The sequence below is a fragment of the Canis lupus genome, chromosome 9 (assembly GCF_011100685.1).
Source record: "Canis lupus familiaris isolate Mischka breed German Shepherd chromosome 9, alternate assembly UU_Cfam_GSD_1.0, whole genome shotgun sequence".
Classification (NCBI taxonomy): Eukaryota; Metazoa; Chordata; class Mammalia; order Carnivora; family Canidae; genus Canis; species Canis lupus.
In genome coordinates this window covers 58227472-58248651 of record NC_049230.1, presented here as the reverse complement: position 1 = coordinate 58248651, position 21180 = coordinate 58227472, and the positions used below count along the sequence as shown (strand labels likewise).

Here is a 21180-nt window from a genome sequence, read left to right as displayed (position 1 = left end):
AAGTATGTTCATTATGCAACTAGTCTCTGAACTCTTCATCTTGCAAAATGGAAACTCTATACCCATTAGACACCTTTTCCTTCTGTCCCCCACCCCCTGGCAACCACAATTTTTTATATCAATGAATTTACTGTAAGTACCTTGTGTAAGTGGAATCATACAGTATTCCTTTTTGTGCTTTTTGTGACCTATTTCACTTGGCATAATGTCCTTAAGGTTCGTCTATGCTTAACCACTTTTTTTTTTTTTTTTAAGATTTTCTCTCTTTATTCATAAAAGACACAGAGAGAGAGAGGCAGAGACATAGGCAGAGAGAGAAGCAGGCTCCCTCTGGGGAGCCTGAGGTGGGACTTATCCCTGGCCCCGGGATCACGCCCTGAGCGGAAGGCACAGGCTCAACCACTGAGCTACCGAGGCGTCCCTGTTTAACCACTTTTCTGTTATCGGAAGTCATGTTACCTGTCTGAGCCTCTATTTCCTTCTCTTTAGAATAGGGATAGTTGCTACCCTGTGGGACAAGATCATGCAAGCAAAGTGCCTAGCACCCAGTAAGGGGCTCAGTATACTATAATTATATCATGAGACAAGAAAAAAATCTGGTAATTGCAAGGCAGATTGACTAATGCTATTAATACGGGAAGTGTAGGGCTGGGGAGGCTCAAAGGAGGCAATGAACCCAGGATGGGCTTCAAGTTTCTGGGATGCGCCTGCATTCGCTTTCGGTGTTGATTCTACAAATGGGCAAATTAGGGTTGAACCACGGAAGCTCAGCTTGCCAGGTGGCTGAAGGGTGAGAGGGTTATAAAGGAGTGAGGTGGAGAGGCAGGTGGTAAGGCTGGAGAAATTAGCAGGGGTCCGCCAGCAAGGGCTGGAAGGGGAGGGCAGCACCCTCTTCCGTGACCACAGCTGCTTACCCAGGTCCTGTAAAAGTCTGTCGCTTCTCCCTCGATGGCCGCCTTTTTGCCACCACCTCCTGTGATTATACCATCCGCCTGTGGGATACAGCAGAAGCTAAGTGTCTGCATGTCTTAAAGGGTAACCTGGATGGGACTGGAGCCAAGCAGCCAGGCTCGGGTTCCCTTCTAGACCTTGCTGTGTCCTGTTCCACCTTGCCCCCTCTCCGACCCGGTATCTGCCAAGTCACCAGCGGAGTGTGGGGACGGTCAGCTTCAGCCCTGACTCAACGCAGCTGGCATCAGGTGGCTGGGACAAGCGGTGATGCTCTGGGAGGTGCAGGTTCGTGGAAGGGCGGCCAGAGCGGAACCTGGGGTCGGAAGGGGACACCCTCCACCCCCAACAGTGGCCTCAGAAAGGTCGGTTCATCTTTCCCACTGCCCATGCCCACATCTGGCAATCCATCTGCCCGTGAGGTTCACACAACTAGTACTGTCCTCCTCTCAAGGTCCAGGTAGTCTCCCCAGACCCAGGGTTGTCGTATTACCTCGGCAGCCCACAAGGAGGGCTTGAGCTGACCCTTCTGGGCCTAGAACCTGGCACTACAAGACCTCTGGCCCCTCCAAAGCTCAGGGCTCTCTCCTGCAGTCCGGCCAGATGCTGCACCACTTAGGAGGGCACCGAGACTCAGTCCAGAGCAGTGACTTTGCACCCAGCTCAGACTCTCTGGTGAGCCACACCGCCTCTGTTCAGCCCTACCTCAAGGAACCTGGAGCCCACATCAATTTTCCCACTTGGGGCTGAGCCATGGTTGGAATTCCAGACCTTGAATGGGTGACTGTTATTCTGAGCCTGTCCCCTCATCTGTAAGATGGGGAATTCAGCAGGGTTCAGAATGCCTGCTTTCTGTCTGGCCAGCCTAGGAACCACAAAGATGGGCACAGACAGGTTGCTTCCTGCTCATGGCAGATGTCTACAGGCCACTGGCTCCTGGGACTCCACTATCAGCATCTGGGACCTGCGGATGGCGACACCAGTGATCTTCCACCAAGAGCTGGAAGGCCACAGTGGCAACATCAGCTGCCTGTGCTACTCAGCATCTGGCCTCCTGGTGAGCTGGGCTGCCCTGGGTTCCAGGCTGGCCCCCTGCTGGCTCCAAACCGATGGCCTTAAAGCTGTCTGCTGTTCAGGCTTCTGGCTCCTGGGATAAGACTATCCACATCTGGAAGCCCTCTACCAGAAGCCTGCTTGTTCAGCTCAAAGGCCATGTTACCTGGGTGAAGAGCATAGCTTTCTCCCCTGATGGGTCACAGCTGGCCAGTGCTGGCTACTCCCATATGGTAAGCCCACTCTACCAGGCCCATCCTCCTGGCAAACTCCTATCCCAACATCTTCCTTTACCAGAGCCTTCAGCAGTCTAGAAATATCCACATCCTATTTGCCCTAAATAGGAAGGTGCCAAGGGCATAACCCAGGTGCCAACCACTTCTGAACCTAGCACCTGGCACTAAGATCTTTATTTTTATTATTATTTTTTTTAATTTTTATTTATTTATGATAGTCACAGAGAGAGATAGAGAGGCAGAGACACAGGCAGAGGGAGAAGCAGGCTCCATGCACCGGGAGCCCGACGTGGGATTCGACCCCGGGGTCTGAGGGGATCGCGCCCTGGGCCAAAGGCAGGCGCTAAACCGCTGCGCCGGTCCAAATGCTAGTGGCATGGACATTAAAGGAAAAAAAAAAAACTTTTTGGGACGCCTGGGTGGCTCCGCGGTTTAGTGCCTACCTTCGGCCCAGGGTGTGATCTGAGTCCCTGGATGGGGCTCCCTGCATGGAGCCTGCTTCTCCCTCTGCCTCTAATCCTTAAAAAAAAAAAAAATCTTTAAGATTTTGAGAGCATGAGCCAGGAGGAGAGGCAGAAGAAGCAGATTCCCTGCTAGCAGGGGGCCTGGTGTGGGGCTCAATCCCAGGACCCTGGGATCATGACCTGGGCCAACGGGAGACACAACACACTGAGCCAGCCAGGCGCCTACTCACATTTTTTGGAGAAAGAGAGTGTGCAAGCAGGGACGGGCAGAGTGGATCAATCTCAAGCCGACTCCCCACTGAACACAGAGCCCCATGCAGGGCTCAAACTCACGATGGGAGCTAAAACCAAGAGTCACACCTAACTGCACCATCCTGGTGCCCCCTGGCATTGGCATTTCTAAGAATCATCACGGCTTCAGGGATAAGGAAATTGCACTGCATGTAATTTTTGCATCAGATTTTACGCTGGGTATGTTAAATATACCTTGCAGACAACAAAACCCAAACCAAGACATTGAGGTTGGCTAGGACTCCCCCAAAAGGATTTCAAGGATGCCAGACTTGTGGGGTGAGGTCTAACCAACCCTTCTTGTTTTTATTTCCAGGTCAAAGTCTGGGACTGCAACACAGGAAAATGCATTGAGACCCTGAAGATAAGGCCTGTGGGCATAGCACCCAAGGATGTATTAAAAGGCCTGTCAGGGAAGGGTGGGGGCAAGGCAGGACTTCCACCCCAGAGCCCAGTGAAATGCTTTTGGCAGGGAGTCTTGGATGTGGCCCATGCCTGCGCCTTCACCCCAGATGGGAAACTCTTGGTGTCTGTGGAGTTGCTGATCAGGCAAGATACCAAGTCCACCGCATGATCAAATCCCCCAGCGCCTCTGAGATCTACCACCACCGCAACGGGCTCTCGGGTCTCAAGCCGGTCTCTCCCTGCCCAGGGCACATGCAACCTGGCAGAATAAAGTCCCGCAGGGACAGTGAGGGCAGCTCCACATCACAGGTCCGAAGCAACCACACCTGACCACCCGGCAGATCCCCGTGGCCAGGTGGTCGGCAGCTGCAGGCGGTCTGCTGACACCCACCACGCCCCCGGTAACTACAACCAGGGTAGAGCAGCTGACCTCCCCAGCATGGTTAGTTGAAACACCCGCAAACAGAAAGCAGTGCCAGCCAGGTGGTTTGTGTTTTATTAACGCCAGGGCTCAGGCTTTGACCGCATACTTCCGCAGAGGGTACAGCCGCTCCTTCCGCTGTTGCTTCTTGGTCTTCAGATTTTCCTCATGCTTGTTTAGCCGGCGGCGCATGGCACGTGTCTTCTTGGGCCGCAGATCCAGGGGCTTGTACTTCTTACCCTGGGTGATGGATGGAAGAGCAGGGGGAGTCTGAGCACCAGGGTTCAGGAGCTATGGTGGCAGCTAAGGAAGCCCCTGAGGCTGGAACTAAGCTGCTGGGGGGCATGGGGAAGATGCTGGAAGTGACTGAAGGAGGCCACTGGGGTGCAGAGGCTTTAATCTGCAGACCCGAATGTGAGGAGATGTAGCACACTCAGCCCAGTAGAGAGGCCCTGTGCTGGCTGCTGACCTAGTGATGCACCAGACCTGGTACCTGCTCAAGGAAGCTCCCAGCCCAGTGGGAAAGGGGAGGAGAAAGGATATTTAAAAGGTTTCACCTAATGACTGGCAACAGCCTAGAAAGCAAGCAACCTGAGCGACCAAGGGAGGGGGAGTGGGGAGAAAACAGCATGCACAAAAGTCCTGAAGGATGGCAGCTCAGGTGCGTTCTGGAGAAATGCCAAGAGCTCCGGGGGGGGGGGGGGGGGGGGGGGGGGGCGGGGCGGCACACAGGGCAGGGGTGGGGGAGATAAGGGAGGTAACAGCCTCAGGGCAGAAAATTACAAACTGCAGAAGAGGGTGAACTCTGAAGATGTGAGTTTGGAAACAGGAGTCTCTGTCCACCGCATCCCTGTTGTCCGCAGCACAGGTCAGGGCCTCATCTTTTCAAATTTACTAAGCCCTCAGAGCTCTGCTGTCCAACAGACGAGGAACTGGCCACACATGCTGCCTACATTAAAAATCCAGGCCTTCAACCACCATAGCCATACGTGGCCAGAGGTTACTGTACAGAACAGCACAGACAGGGAGCATCTCTATCACCACGAAGTCTATTGCACAGCACAAACACAGAGCAGAGGCCTCACTTTTACCGCCCCGAGTGGTGCCTGGTAGGGGGTACACTCAGTGGAAGACAACTCTTCCAGACTAGCACTCTGCAGGGTCCTAGACCCTGATCAAAGATTTTCAAACCCAATTTTCAGAAAAAGGTTCCCACACACAAATGTACACAAACCCAGGGGTGGCAGCAGCACCCCCTCCCAACAATACACACTAGTGTCCCCCCAGGCAGCTTGCCCAGGCACACCATGATGGCTTTGACATGTCAAAGCCTCCAGCTCTTCAAACACCAACTTGGGGCAGCCCTGGTGGCGCAGCGGTTTAGTGCTGCCTGCAGCCCGGGGCATGATCCCACGTTGGGCTCCCTGCATGGAGCCTGCTTTTCCCTCTGCCTGTGTCTCTGCCTTTCTCTCTCTGAATAAATAAATCTTAAAAAGAAAAAAAAAACCACACACACACACACACAAAAAAAACCCAGCAACTCGGATGTTGATGTGAAGCCATTTTGCAGATGTACTCAAAGCCCCTAATCAATTGACATTAAGCAAGACTATACCATATACCAGGTAATTTGAGGCTTGATTCAATCAGCTTAAAGGTCTTTAATGCAGGGCGGAGGCTCTCCCCAAGAAATCCCACCTGAGAACAGCAACTTCAAGCTGTGCCATGTGGGTTCCAGCCTGCACGTGATGTTCTCTGAGGCCTGATTTTGGATTTGCTTTCATTAGCAAGACCCCCCCACCCCAGTCACAGAGGCGACTTCTTTGTAATGAATCAAATGCACGTATACACACATATAAAGTCTCCTAGTGGTTCTGCTTCACTGCTTAAGCCCTGGTAACACCAATATTTTTTTTTAAATTTATTTATTTATTATAGTCACACACACACAGAGAGAGAGAGAGAGAGACATAGGCAGAGGGAGAAGCAGACCCCATGCACCGGGAGCCTGATGTGGGATTCGATCCCGGGTCTCCAGGATCGCGCCCTGGGCCAAAGGCAGGCGCCAAACCGCTGCCCCACCCAGGGATCTCTGGTAACACCAATATTAAGGACAAGACCCCCCACCTAAGCTGAGGGGCCAGACATGTATGGAAGTCTCCCAGGAGCACTCAATCCACCCCCTCTCCAAGATACGGTTTGGAATGCAGACTCAATCACTCCATTACCTCTGGGTGACTCTGGGCAACATAACCTCTCTACACCCAGAAAAATGAGAATATGAGGTGCTTGAAAGTGACACACAGTGCTAATAAGAAAACTAAAACACTGGCAGTTAATCCTCACAGACTGCCCAAACTCACTCAGCTAGTGAAACTGGATTCAAAACCCAAGGCTCCAGCCAGACTCTCCCCACACTGTTGATTTCCTGAGAAAGTGCAGTCTGCAGGACTTGCTAGTGGCAAGATGCTGCTTAAGAAGCAAACCCATTTAAAAAAAAAAAAAAAAAGAAGCAGCAGCAGCAAACCCATTTATAAGCTGGGAAGGCTCTGGAAAGCCCAGTCCCATGTACCCTAGAAGATCTCCATACTACCCTTCTGGCCAAAGGAGGGCTGGAACTTTGCACCCTGCAGCTAAGCATCCCTCCAACTCCCCCAGTCCAGACATACCTTGTAGAATTTCCTGAGGTTCTCTTTCTGTGTCTGGTTGATGACGGTGAGAACACGGGCGATGGATTTGCGAACAACTCGGCTACAAAACAGACACATTGTGAAGGTGGTGGAGACATACAAAGCCACCCTCCCCCAAGTCATCTTATTCAGAACCTGACCCAGATGTCTTAAGACAGGGGTATTCCTCTCCAGCTCATCTTTTTTTTTTTTTTCCTCTCCAGCTCATCTGTATTCACCCAAGAGTTGCCTAACCCAGTCCAAGAGGAAGGTGTTCTGGGGGTAAGGCCTGAAGATTCTAAGAGATGGGTACCCACGAGTGGGGACGGGAAAGGGCTGAGAAGCTGTGAAGTATTCATATTGAGCAGAAGTGGAGGGGAGATCAGGAAAGATCTTCCACCCCATGCTATATATCCTGAGCTATAAGGACCTAACCAATGCCGGCATGAATAAGCTGACTGCAGGACATCATGCCACAAGCTGATTAAGCTTGACCTGAGGCCCTGCCACCCCTGAGTACATTTGTGTGTGGGAACCTTTTTCTGAAAATTGGGTTTGAAAATCTTTGATCAGGGTCTAGGACCATGCAGAGTGCTAGTCTGGAAGAATTGTCTTCCACTGAGTGTACCCCTACCAGGCACCACTCAGGGCGGTAAAAGTGAGGCCTCTGCTCTGTGTTTGTGCTGTGCAATAGACTTCGTGGTGATAGAGATGCTCCCTGTCTGTGCTGTTCTGTACAGTAACCTCTGGCCACGTATGGCTGTGGTGGTTGAAGGCCTGGATTTTTAATGTAGGCAGCATGTGTGGCCAGTTCCTCGTCTGTTGGACAGGAGGGCCACTTGGGGAGAGAGAAACAAGATATTTGAGAAGTAGAAAGGCATTGGGGCGGGGATCCTGGGTGGCTCAGCGGTTTAGCGCCCCCTTCGGCCCAGGGCGTGATCCTGGAGACCCAGGATGGAGTCCCACATCAGGCGCCCTGGAGTGGAGCCTGCTTCTCCCTCTGCCTCTCTATCATGAATAAGTAAAATCTTAAGAAAAAAAAAAAAAGAGAAAGGCATTGGGGGTTGGATGACGATAGGAACAGCCTGGGAAGAAGCGATTTGTAGTCATATTGAATGGGTAGCATGGTAGGGGATGAGGGAGGGCCACTGAGTAGACGGCTGGTAAACCAACTCTTGAAGCTTCAACTTGTGTGTTCTCCAACTCATCCAACCCCCTCCCAGCACCACGGGTCAGTTGTCGGGGGGCCCATTTTGTAAAAGAGGAAAAAACCTCCACGACTGCTCTCAGTGTTGAGTCAGCCCACCCATCAGGTAGGACGTGGCAAAAGTGGACACGTGCCCAGTTCGACGGACTCCAAGCCCATGTCCCTTTCACAAGTCCTGATTCTTGATCCACGGAAATCAATAAATTAACTACAACTCAAGTGAGGCGTGGGCACAAAGGCACCCATCTACCAAGTGAGGGAAGTTGAGGGGGAAAAAAAAAAAATCAAGTGTTTGGGGTGGGGGGCGCGGGGGGAAGAGTCCAGTTAGTTTTCTTTTTCTTTTTTTTTTTTTTTAATGATAGGCACACAGTGAGAGAGAGAGAGAGGCAGAGACACAGGCAGAGGGAGAAGCAGGCTCCATGCACCGGGAGCCTGACGTGGGATTCGATCCTGGGTCTCCAGGATCGCGCCCTGGGCCAAAGGCAGGCGCCAAACCGCTGCGCCACCCAGGGATCCCCCAGTTAGTTTTCAAGTTAGCGTGAAAAAGGGTCTTCAGGGACGAGCAGTTCTTTCTCGAGTCAGAGAGAAGCTAAGCAAGCGCACCCCGGGCAAAAGGACAAAATGGTGCAAGGCAAGGAAGAGGCAAATCACACAGCGGGTATCCCATGCGGCTGGATGCGAGCAGGGGAGCCTGGAGAGGGTGGCTGGGGAGGGCAGGACATTCCCACCCACGGCCCGTTAAACTGGCGCTTAATCGGACGCTCCCTTTATCCAACTTCGGAAATGCACACATACTTTCGATGCACAGGTGTCCCCCAAACCCAAAGAAGCGGAGTTCGGACGCCCCACACTCACATCTTAGAGAGCTTGGAGGCCGCGCCGCCTGTCACTTTGGCGACGCGCAGCTGGGACAGCTCCACCTTCAGGTCTTCCAGCTGTTTAAGCAGCTCTTCCTTCTTCTTGCCGCGAAGATCTCGAGCCTTAATCTTAGCCTGAGCGCAAGTACAGGCGAGTCCAACACTGGGCAGGCCGCCTCCCCCGGCAGCGGCCATCCTCCCTCCCCTCCACCTGCGTCGTGCCCAGTCCCAGAGAATGGCGCACTGGGGACCCCTCATCACTGCCCTAGGCCGTGCGCTGGGCGGGGTAACCGAGGCCCGGCGGGCCTGCCCTCGCCCAGGTGGTCGGCCGCGACGCTGGGCCGCTCCCCCATTGCGCACACGGGAGGACGGGAGGCGCCGGCGGCGCGGCCTCCCCCCTCCCGGCCCCGGGCACAGAGCCGGTGACCCGCCGTGGGGACCAAGGCCACTCCACACGGCTCCCTACGGCCCCGGCCGGCAGACGGAGCCCCAGTGCTCCCCTCGAGCCCCCCACCCCAGGCCCCGAGCCCCGCAGCCGGCGGATGGCACCCGATCCCGCCGTCCTCACCATGTCGGCACAATCGGCTGCTACCACCGCCGGAAAGAGGCCGAGGGAAAGAGGAAGGGGCGGGGCTGACCTCCAAACTACTGCCGGGTGGTGGCGGGCGCGGCCAATAGCTCCGCGGCGTAGGAGCCCTAGCCCCGCCCCTGACCCCGCCGGGAGTACCCTGGTACCCAGCCCCGCCCCGAGGAGCCGGAGCCCCGCACCTGCTGTAGCTCGGCTCGGCTTTGCCTCCTGAGCAGAGCACTTGGGGAAACCGAGGCCCGGGTGACCGGCAGCTTCCCGGAGATGGCACAGTGAGGACTCGAACTCGTCCATTCAGTCATTTACTCGTTCATTCATTCATTCGGGGTAGACCTTTGCAGGATGCTCAGTCCGAGCTGGGCGCCACTAGGCGCTAGTGGTGGAGGGGATGAGGGTTGAGGATTTTCAGAGAGAATCCACAAGGCTTCTGCTCTGGAGTTATTTAAAATACGAAGTTGGCAGGAAGAGGCGGGATCGGACAGCTAGACTCCCAACTCCATGAACGTTCTAGTGGAGGCAGCATGTGGGAGGGGAAAGGGCTTTCAGGGCCTTTTTTTAGTGAACCCGTCCCGGTTTCAAATTCTTGCTCCGCTGCCTCGTGCTCGCTGAGACATCTTGGCAGATCCCTTCCCCTCTCTGAGTCTCAGTTTTCTCACTTGTGAAATGGGTATTTTTGAGGATTAGGAACATGGAAAACTCTTAGCAGAAGAGCTAACGTGTAACAGTCAGAATTTCATTGGTATTAATGTTCCCAGTGGAATGAACACTTGATTTGGGCCCTAAAAGTTAACGAAGAATTCACAAAGCAGGGAAGGTGTTCAGGCTTTCTGAGATTAAAGAAGATGCACCAATACCTCTTGGAGTAATAGTTAAAGGCTAGTTGCCCCCTTGTTGCTGTCAGGTTCAAGGGTGCTTTCTTCCATTTCTTTATGGAGTTCTATCAATGGGCCTTAGCTTTGGACTAAACTGGATTACTACCTCCCTTTTAAATTTTTTTAAATTTTTTTTAAAGATTTTATTTATTTATTCATAGAGACACAGCTAGAGAGAGAGAGACAGAGACACAGGCAGAGGGAGAAGCAGGCTCCATGCAGGGAGCCCGATGTGGGACTCGATCCCTGGTCTCCAGGATCACACCCTGGGCTGCAGGCGGCGCTAAACCCCTGCGCCACCGGGGCTGCCCCTACTACCTCCCTTTTGTCCCAAGCTGTTGTTTTGTTGTCATTTATGTATTTATTTTTAATAATCTCTACATCCATCATGGGGCTCAAACTCACAACCCTGAGATCAAGAGTAGTGTCCTGACTGAGCCAGTCAAGTCCCCCATATCCCAAGCTTTCTGTGCAATCCTCTCTTTAGCTCCAAATATGCTGAATTAAAACGTTTATGTGTCTGTCTTTGCAACCAGCCTGGAAGTTCCCTGGTAGAACCATGGCTGACACCTGGCTTGGTTTATCTAGTCTCCAGGCCCAACACATGGATGCTTGTTGGCTGAATGAATTAATGAGCATTACTGCAGACCATGGTGAGGCAGGCTTCCAAGAAGTGAATGCGCATGGGCAAGAGAGGACAGAGGACTATTTTGGCATGGGTTAGTCTTAAAAGGAAGTTGAATAGTGCACAGGTACTTTGCTGTCATATTTTCCAAATGTGTACTTTGCTGTCATATTTTCCAAATGTTTAAAGTTCTTTAGAGCTAATGGTTGTGTACATCTTTCTGAAATTTGAAGTTATCTGTGACTCTTGTTTTTTACATGTCACATGCAACACACCAGCAAATTCTGCAGCCTCTACTTTCAGAATAACCCAACGTCTTCCCACCATTCCTATTGGCACCTCCTAGCCTGAGCTACCATTGCCTGTCACCTAGGCTGTTGGTGACACCAGGCTTTCCTGGTGTCACCAACCAGGAAATAAAAGGCTGTCACCTTTTATTTTTTTTTAATTATTTTATTTATTCATGAGAGACACAGAGAGAGGCAAAGACATAGTCAGAGGGAGAAGCACGCTCACTATGGTGAGCCCGATGTGGGATTTGATCCCAGGACCCCGGGATCATGACCTGAGCCAAAGGAAGATACTTAACCACTGAGCCACCCAGGTGCTCTGGTGTCACCTTTTACATCACCTTTTAATTCTTATTCCCATCTGCTCTCAAGATGGCTGTTAGATGGATCCTTTTCAAACTTAAGTCAGCTCATGTCACTGCCCAGAATTTCCAGTGTTGTCCCACGAGATCCTTTCCTCAACCTACAAAACCTCCACCACCCCTCCACCCCTCACTTCCATCTCATCTCTTCTCACTCTTGTACTTTAGTATGGCCTGTTTCTGGAATATACCAAGCCTGCTCTGTCTCTGGGCCTTTGCTTGGCTTCCTCCTTCACTTCTTCAGGTCCTTGATCAGTGTCACCTCCTCAGGGACATCTCTTGACCGCTTTATCTAAGGTACTGCCAGGCACGGCATGGTTTTATACCCTCAGCATGCGGTCATCCCTGACATAGTATAGACTTTTAAAATTCTGCCTTCGTGACCAGGAGATTCACAGTCAGGCCATTATTTCATTCACCAGTCTATTCGGGGGCTACTTCCTTACTTGTAAAATGGGTTATTTCTGGTTTAAAGTTTCTTCTGACCAGGAAGTTCTGATATCTCTGCTGTCTTGTGGCCTGCCTGGGTCACAAAAATTTCCATTTCTTTCAAGGAATGGAGCTGAAGGGCAAGTGGGCTTTGCCTGTTTCCAGGACCCTGAGACTTTTATTCAGCACCTACTTCCCAGCATGAGTATCTTTAAATTTTTAAAAAATGATTTTATTTATTTATTCATGAGAGGCACAGAGGGAGAGAGAGAGGCAGAGACATAGGCAGAGGGAGAAGCAGGCTCCATGAAGAGAGCCCAACGTGGGACTGGATCCCGGGACTCCAGGATCACGCCCTGGGCTGAAGGCGGCGCTAAACCGCTGGACCACCAGGGCTGCCTAAGTCTGTATCTTTAGCACCCAAAATTAGGTAGCATCATAATCTGGCAATAATTTTTTGATCTGTAGACACAATTCAATGAGAAGTATTTGAAACAATAAAAACGAGTCATACTTCATTAAGCCTTGGCCTTTATTAAAAAGAGTACAATTCGGGATCCCTGGGTGGCGCAGCGGTTTGGCGCCTGCCTTCAGCCCAGGGTGTGATCCTGGAGACCCGGGATTGAGTCCCACGTCGGGCTCCCTGCATGGAGCCTGCTTCTCCCTCTGCCTGTGTCTCTGCCTCTTTCTCTCTCTCTGTGTGACTATCATTAAAAAAAAAAAAAAAAAAAAAGTACAATTCAGGGGACCTGGCTGTTTGTACATCATGTGACTTTTGATCTCAGGGTTGTAAATTCCAGCCCCATGATGGGGGTAGAGATTACTTAAAATCTTTTAAAAGGAAAATTATATGAAAACAAAGATCCAATTTAATCTAAGGTTAAGGCCGATTTTTTAATAAAGATTTTAATTTATTTATTCATGAGAGACACACAGAGAGTGGCAGAGACATAGGCAGAGGGAGAAGCAGGCTCCACGCAGGGGCCGATGTGGTGTGGGGCTGGTTCCTGGTACTCCGGGATCAGGCCTTGGGCGGAAGGCAGACGCTCGACCGCTGAGCCACCCAAGCATCCCACGGTTAAGGCCTATTAACAGAATCCCGCAGGCCACTGCCCAGGCACCCAATCCTGGAACCACAGAGTCGTTCTTGCCCCTACCCTTCGGCACCCGGTCCCGTCTCTTCCCATCTCACACTTAGGTGACTCAGCTTCCCACCAGGATATGCCTCTCCAGCCGGAAATGACTTCTTAGCCTCCAGGACCTCGCCCTTTAAGTCAGGATGGTGACCTCAGGGTCCTCTTTCTCTCCTCGCCCCCACCTGCCAGGTCAGGTGACCATTACACTTGCGGGGGTGCCCGAGCCGCCTCAGTCTGGGCAGTGATGGCTCCACCCCGCTTCTGCGGCCGAGTCCGCGCAGGCCCCTTGCAGGGCCAGGGTCTCCTCGGGTTCGGAAAGGAAGCCGAGCACAGTTATGGCGTCCACGACGCTAGGCCCGAGTGGGGACGTAGTGCCCGCTGCTCGGATGGCAAGAATGAGGTTCCCGAAGCTGAGAGCCGGACGCGGCGCTACCGGTAGTAACTAACCGGGGGACTCTCCCGCGCTTCCGGCCCCGCCGCCGGCAGGCTCCGCCCCTCCTGCCCGCCGGCACTTCCGGTTCCGGCCTAGCGCGGAAGTGGGCGGGCGGCGGCGTCTGCGCGCGGAGGAGCTGGAGGAGGCGCCGGGCGGCCGCTTCCCGCCCCCGATCCTGAGCCGGTTCCGAGCGGAGTAGATCGGAGGTCGGACCCGGAGCGGAGCCGGCTGAGCGGGCGCCGAGTCCCCGCCATGGCCCGGAACACGCTGTCCTCGCGCTTCCGTCGGGTGGACATCGACGAGTTTGACGAGAACAAATTCGTGGACGAACAGGAGGAGGCGGCGGCGGCGGCGGCCGAGCCAGGCCCGGACCCTGGCGAGGTGGATGGCCTTCTGCGGCAATATCCTTACCCAGCGCAGCGGCCCGGGTGTCCCTCAGGCCGGCCTCCTACCCCGCTACTTCCCGGCCCCTGAGGTCCGTTTCCCAAGTGCCTCCCGACCCGGCTCCTCTCAGGTTCCCTCAGTGCATGTGTCCTCCCTTCCCTCTGACGCGGCCGCTCCAGTCCCCTCGTCCGGGCTCGGCCTTCGGAGCCTCCTTCAGGAGCGCGGCCCCTGGACCCGGCTGGACCCGCCGGCTACTCCCGACGCACCTGCAGCCCCGCAGGCCCCTCCCTCCTCCGCGAGGCCTGGCCTCTTTACTCCCCTTCTGCCCCTCGTCCCCTCAGACTGACCGTTCCGCGGGCTCCCCCTCCCTCCATCCCTCCCTTGCAGGAAATGGGGCCGTTCTCGCGCCAGATGGGCGGGAGGGGCCGAGGGGAGCCCCGCTGAGTAATTGAGCTGCCTTAGACGGCTCCCGGGCACAGTCACCCCACGAAGTTAGGTGGGGGGTGGCCGAGGGGTAGGAAGGACCCAAGGGAGAACGAGGGCTGCAGCCTTAGGGAGACTGTGCGTCTCCCACCCCAGAATCAGCCTGACCCTCCAACTTCATGCCACTCTTTTTCACCTGTTTTGTTTCCTGTGAACACCTTGGGCTGTGGACCCTGATGTCTTAGCCACGTTCAACAAGTGACTTTTGGCTCCTTCCCCGAAATAGCCTTCTTGTGCAGGAAGCAGTGGGGAAAAGCTAGTAGTTTAGAGCTAAGAAAAACCGGACAGCATCAAGTGAAATGTAAAAGTAGAGCCTCATGACTGGAAGTGACTATTCTTGTGGCCGCAGAAAGCAAGCATTTAGAAAACAAGATTAAAAATAGAGGTGGTTGTCACAGCCTGCTTAGTCCCTTAGCCGTTTGAGCACAGGAAACTGACTTACTCTCACAGGAAGGATTTTTCTTTATTCAAATGGTGTTACGGGAAGTGCCTACCCCTCCCCCACACTTGCCAGGGCAGGGTTGGAGGCTCCTGTGTGTATAAATCAGGTTCTGGGTGTTTAATCAGTTGACTCAGCTTGGGAAGTCAGGCCCATGGACTACCTTAGGGAGGAGTCCTGCAGTGTTCCGCCAATGTGCCTTTGAAACAAAAACCTTCAGACTTTCTTTGTTTGAACAGGAATGTATTTTCGAAGGTGAGGATTCAAACTCGTATTTTCTGTGCTATCAGGATCATCTTATTTACCCCATTGGTGAAATGGGGTCATGAGGATGACCCTCATGAGGGAAGATTGATTCCGCATTCTGGTGCAGGACCTGGCTCATGGGCAGGCAGTACCAAAAAGGCTCCAACGTCAGGCTTCTGGCCCAGTACCATCCACAGATGGGGAGAACAAGGTCTGGTTATCTGCTGTCTTGGTCCTGGTGCTGCAGGGACTTGTTGAAGGTCATCTCTTGGTACGCCCTCGGACTAGTGATTGGTTCCTTGAGGCTGCTTGGAGGCCTAGGTTTAGCACATCCAGTTGGTGGCAGTTTCTCCACTAGTGACAGTGTCAGAAACCTTGTTACCATGGACAGTATATCTCTTGGGATTGGGGAAAAGGAGGTTAGCAGGTGAGAACTGAGATCCTGGCAATTGTGGAGCCCAGGGAGGGAGGAAGAAGGAACTGGTATTTACTGAGTCCCTACCATGTACCAGTTATTGGACTTAATATTAGATCACTGACTTAAACTGTAGAACAGGCTTTTAGGAATCTTAGAATAGAGACCAGAGGAGTGAAGATAGAGATTGATTGGTTGGAGTGGGGGAAGGTAGGGAGGAGAAGGCCTTTCTTACTGCCGTATAGGGAATCGAGTCATGCTAGGAATTCAGACAGATGAACTAGAACATGGGCCGTGTATCCACGCAGACTTCACTCTATCGTGCTATGACCTCATACCCTAACTGAACCTCAGCATCCTTTTCTGTGAAAAGGAGGGGAACCATGGCCTTACAGCTTCCATGGGAGCATCACAACAACATTGCAGAAGCTTCACAGTGCTGGGCACACAGCAACTGTCCTAGACATGCAGCTGAGGTATGTGGGTAGAGGGACAGCAGGGGATTGTATGTAGAAAAAGCTTGGCTCTGGAGTTGGGTATACCTGGGTTTGAAGGCCAGCTAGACAGCTTAGCTTTGTGACTTTGTCAGGTCGTTTCCTTTCTCTGAGTCTCTAATGCATCGCCTTTCAAATGAGAGTTGTTTGAAGTATTGAGATGACATGTGAAAGCACCTGGCACAGGAGCTGAAACCTTGTAGGGATTTTTAAAATATTCATTCCTTTTTTTCCTCACTGAAGAACCTTCTGGTCCTCAGGACTAGGGATCTGTCCAAAGCAGTGGTTTTGAACATTTTTGCACTTTTTCCTCCCCCTGAAGAAATTTGGCATTGTTTGGAGATATTTTGATTATCACAATGCTGCTAAACACCATGTCATGCAGACCTCACATCAGTTGTGTGGTCTAAAATGTCAGTGCTGTGGTTGAGAAATTCTGATCTAGAGGAGACGAGGGGCAGTGGTCTGTAGCCTCCACAGCCTGTTCTGTGAGCTGAGCACGGAGGCCACCTTGATAAATGCTGTGCATTCCCTTTTCCCCAGATATCCCCCAAGCTGGTAAAGGCTCTGTATCCATCAGCACTTATAGTGATTGCTTGGTACAGAGGTAACTAAAGCAGTGACTCTTTGCCCCTGCAGACTAGTTCACCTGCCCCTCCCCATCCATCTCTTGAATGATTTTGTTTTCCAGCCATACTGGTTAGTGAAGAGAGCCAGCCTACACTTCTTTTAAACTCCCGAGTCTCTGTTAATTAATTGCTCTGGAACGCCAAACCAGAAAACAGTTCCAAGGTAGACGTTATCAGTGGCTGACACCAGACTGGCCCTTGTCTGGCTGAGGAAAAGGAATTCCAAGCCAGCAGATACAAGGAGTGGGCTGCCTCCATTGTGGAAGGTGCATCAGGGCCCAGCAGGGAGCTGGGAGCTCAGCAGGAGTGGCTCCTGGGTGGTGTGGGCCCAGCTTAGTCAAGATGGAGCCCATATTAGGGAAGATGGGTCTGGGCTTTGCTCCGGTGGCTTTGTCTGTTCACACGTAGGATTCACTGCACAAACAGGAGTAGAGACCTGTTTGGGCAGAAGCCATTCCTTATTCTATTTTTGAACCTTTTTGGCTGAAGCCAGTGTTGTAGATGAGGAAATGAAAGTTGGCTGATGTAATTCAGTTTAAAATAGGTGTCACCTTTGGGGACCTAACCCAGATTGTCATTTTCTTTTGAGTGCTGTGTATTCAGAACTCAGCAAAGAATGTGTCAAGATTGCAACTAAGGTTGAGGGGAGAGGGAAGGCTTGGCTTATATTTTGGGAAAAAGCTTTTAAATGAATAAACCTCCCTCTTAGTAGTTGGGACCTCACAGACCTGGATAGGTCTTGGAAGATAGAAGTTTTAGCACATCTTAATTTCTTTAGCAGCTTAACCAATGAAACAGTGGATAAAGAGGAGACCTCCATTTGTGCCTTTGTTCTTCCTTTTTGAGAATGAGAATGTGAGAGGGATAGTCTCACATCATCGTGAGGACCCAGCAGGGCAGACATGGTGCCCAGTACCAAGCAAGTGCAAGTGAGCTCAGTCAGATTCTATTGCAGGTCACCCCCAGAGGGCACTTGCTTTGCTTCTGCCTTCCATGGTAGGGGAGAAATGTCCAAATGTGTTTTGGGGGCAGCAGAACGAGGGACTTGCACAATTGGCAGAGGTGCTCTCTATTCTTTGTGTGGCTCAGGAAGGCTATAGGCTACTCTCTAAATGGGCTGTGGCCACCTGGAAGCTGCAGTGAAGTGTGTGTGTGGGGGTGGTGGTGGATGTGAATGTCATTTGACTCTTCTCCTTTGAGCTGTTTTTGAAATGAGTTCATTAATAGAAGCGTGGACATGCTTGAGCCGAGCCATCCTTAACTGGTGGTGATGCACAGGGGACATGCTTCGGGCATTCCATGCAGCCTTGCGGAACTCTCCCGTCAACACCAAGAATCAAGCTGTGAAGGTAAAGGGGATCATGCTGCCGCTTTGCTGGGTGGTGCTCGCACCAGGGCTGTGATTGTCTGTGTCCGCAGCTGAGGGCTCCCTGGGGCTCCAGACAGGGTCTGTTTTGCGTCCACCTCAGTGAGGATCTACCAAGAGAGTGAGTTGGCACTGGGCAGTGCTTCCATGGAAGCCTCCTGGCACTCCTGACATCAAAACTGTCTATGTTTATAGTAAAAGCTCCCCAAAGAAACATTCACTCCTCCCCAGGGCCTCATGGGGGTGAGAAGTTGGCCCAGCCCTTACTGCTTAGCAAAACTCTAAATTAGCTTGCCACATGGGACTTAGCAGTGTTTCTGCTTTAAAGGTTTTTGAATAGGCTTTATTTGCATAAGGATTTTCAGTCAAGATTTCCTGCCTTTTAAAAAGAAGGGGAGAAGATGCTTACTGCATCACAGCTGCTTAGAAGCTGTCTGAACTTGGGTTCAGGGAGAGGGGTCTCTCTGAAGCTGGGGTTTTGCCATCTTGTGACAGCATGGTGATGTCAGCAGCGGTTGCACCTCCTTGGTGGGGGGAAATGCCCCCCCCCCCCCCCCCCCCCCCCCGTGTTACTGGGGTGAGTGCAGAGGGAGACTGCAGCTTTTCTTACACCTGTGAAGAAAATAGACATGTTAAGAAAACAGCTGTGATCTGGTGGCATCTGAGGCCCGGCCCATGTCATAGAGGCAGGTTTCTCCCCAGTAAACCACTCACTCTCCCCCAGATTAGTGGAAGAATTTATGGGCATAAAGAAGGGATATGTTGACATGTAAATAAATGAGAGGATTTGAGCACTTATTTTGCAAGCAGCCCAGACAAGTCAGTAATTGGTCAGTGTTTCTGAGAATTCTGACCAGTTGGTGGGGCATTCCTGTGCCTGGGCTTTGGCCCTGGGCATCGCTGCCTCCTTCTCCTTCACAGGAACGAGCCCAGGGCGTGGTGCTGAAGGTGCTTACCAACTTCAAGAGCAGTGAGATTGAGCAGGCTGTGCAGTCGCTGGACAGAAACGGCATTGACTTGCTAATGAAGTACATTTATAAAGGGTTTGAGAAGCCCACAGAAAACAGCAGCGCTGTGCTACTCCAGTGGCACGAAAAGGTATGTGAATGCACCGCCCACACGGGTGGCCTGCTGACTTGCCCCCACCCTGGGGTTCACGTGCGCAGGCCAGAGGACAGTCTGAGAGGCATGAGAGAGTAAGGGGCTCCACGAACAGCAGTGTAGGACGACTCTGGCCACTCACTTCTTCCATAGAAGCACCTGGTAGGGTTCACTGGCTTTGGTAATTGGAATTGCTTTAGCTGCTGATTTATGCCAGGCGTGTCATGGGCACAGGTGACTTGCATGGTGAGATAGACAGGGAGTCCCAGGTGGGAGGGAGGCAGGCTTGCTTGTGGCTGGGGCTTCAGAATACTCTCTTTGCGTCAGCGAAGGCAGCTGCTTCCCGTTGGTGGAGATGGTGGTTGGGGAGGGTCTCAGGAACGCAGGCTGAGCCCCCAGCTGCCGCTGGGAGCTTCCTGCTCTGGCCTCATCCTCACTAGGCCAAGCAGGCAGTGGCAGAAGCCTGGCTTTCACCGAATAGGGCCTTCAGCCACCTGAGGCACAAAAAGCTGTGCCTGTCCTTTGCTCAGGTCGATACAAGAGCAAGGCATTTCATCTAGCCTGTGTCCTGCCTGTGTGCCAACGTCCCCCGGCCCTGTAGAGGTACAGGAAGCTTGCTCATCATTATAGCAGACCAGGCTAGTACTAACACTGCGTCCTTCCAGAAGGCTCTGTTGAGTTTTGAGGGGTCAGCCACTTGGGCAGCCTCGGTGCTAGGCTCTTCTGGTGGCCTCTGGTCCTGTTGCTGGGTGTGCTGGGCCTGCTCAGCCGGAAGGTGAACTCTCCTGGGCTTGGGGAGGGTGTGGTGGCTGTGCTACTCGGAACTGAGCAAGCCCTCTGCATGGTGTGGAGGCCAGACCCTGTGGTCCCTGGTGCTGAGCCCCACTGACGTTTCTAAGGAGGGCCTGGGGAGGCAGCTGGAATGGGCTCATATCTTAAGTGTCCAGGGTAGTGAGGGCAGCCTGGAAACAGCGTCAGAAGGGAGGCTTGGGGGGAGCTGTGCTGTGTGTGTGTGCGCTTGGTAACCATGTTCCCAAGCCCAGTTCTGCTGCTGGGAGCCAGCAGCACTTCAGGAGCCTTGGCTCCAGCTCCGTGCTTAGGATGTGGGCTCTCTTGCTACCTCCTAACTGCTCTTGCAGGAACCCATTTCCAGAGGATCGGTGACATGGTGGGACCTAGGTCCGGGGGTGCCAGTCCCATCTCCCCTGGCAAGCCGGGCTACCCCTTGGCTAGCCAGGTTTCATTTGACTCCTTTCCTTTTCCTGCCCCCACAGGCATTAGCAGTAGGAGGACTAGGCTCCATTATAAGAGTTCTTACAGCAAGAAAGACTGTTTAAAAAAAAAAAAAAAGGACTCATGTTCCCTTGAGAAGAATTTTGGATGCACAGGCTGATGAAGAAGGGATTGACAATGGACCATCTTCCTAGGAACTCCCAACTAAACTATTTCAGGACATGCATCCGCTGAAGTGTATTTTATTTTCAAGGTGGAGGGAGAAATTGTTTCCTAAATCCTTTGCAGGATCTGATAGTCTATGCCTTTGTCCATGAGTAACACAGAACTGACATCGTAACTGTCTCCTGGAGTGGCTGGCCAGCGTTGGTCGGGGTACCTGTGTGCTCTGCCTATTTCAAATGGGGGAGGGATGATCGGGCACATACAGATCCAAGGGCTGTGGTAAAAGGGAGAGCTTGTTTTTTTTGAAGTAGTAAAACTGAGGGTTTGTACAGACATCCCGTTTTCCCAGAGAAGACGGGCTCTCTTGGGTTCATTGTAAAGTGCCTGCTGCATCAATAAAGCTCTTGGCTTATTAGTATGTACTCCGTGGTGTGTTTCCTGTATGTAAAGTGAGTACTGAACCGGATGGTGCTGAGTGAGAAACTGATGTGGGGGGTGGATGTGCCCCTGTGGAGCGTCCCACCGCCCTCCTACCGCACCAGTACCTCAGGCGTGGGCGCAGTGCTACTGGCTGCTAAGCAGACAGATTTTGCCAAGTAACTTTTGGTTTTACTCCTTTGATTTCTATGTAATTTTGGAGCTTATTTAATAAAGTGCCAAACATTCAATAATTGATCTAGGCTTTAAAAGTCTTTAGTCTGTGTGACTACACTTGGTATCTTTTGGAAGTGTACCCCAGAAGGGTGTGGTCACCATCTCCTGGCCCTGGCTTGGGCTGTGTGGCAGGAACACTTACCGAGACGCTGACAAGTTTAAATACAGAAGAAACATTGTGTTTTCTAGCCACCAACAGCCAGCTTCTCTGAAGAGCAAAGATGTTTTTCTGACCTTTTCAGCACATGGAACTGCACTTTGCATCCTTTTTTTTTTTTTTTAAGATT

At 52.3% G+C, this 21180-nt stretch overlaps 2 protein-coding genes and 1 long non-coding RNA gene across 3 annotated transcripts; 1 reads left to right on the top strand and 2 right to left on the bottom strand.

Annotated features, from left to right (window-relative positions):
• Positions 1-3870: 3870 nt before the first annotated feature.
• Positions 3871-9233, bottom strand: RPL35 (ribosomal protein L35). Its single transcript, XM_038549387.1, has 4 exons — positions 9120-9233; positions 8550-8686; positions 6488-6569; positions 3871-4058 (listed from the first exon to the last, which is right to left on the bottom strand). Exons 1-4 carry the CDS (start codon positions 9120-9122, stop codon positions 3909-3911), a joined length of 372 nt encoding a protein of 123 aa, XP_038405315.1. The 5' UTR covers positions 9123-9233; the 3' UTR covers positions 3871-3908.
• A 2993-nt stretch (positions 9234-12226) lies between these two features.
• Positions 12227-13379, bottom strand: LOC119876671. Its single transcript, XR_005365001.1, has 2 exons — positions 12873-13379; positions 12227-12419 (listed from the first exon to the last, which is right to left on the bottom strand). It is a non-coding gene; the product is annotated as an uncharacterized LOC119876671 (long non-coding RNA).
• ARPC5L (actin related protein 2/3 complex subunit 5 like) lies at positions 13374-20661 on the top strand. Its single transcript, XM_038549385.1, has 4 exons — positions 13374-13685; positions 17651-17723; positions 18662-18838; positions 20116-20661. Exons 1-4 carry the CDS (start codon positions 13537-13539, stop codon positions 20176-20178), a joined length of 462 nt encoding a protein of 153 aa, XP_038405313.1. The 5' UTR covers positions 13374-13536; the 3' UTR covers positions 20179-20661.
• Positions 20662-21180: the final 519 nt, after the last annotated feature.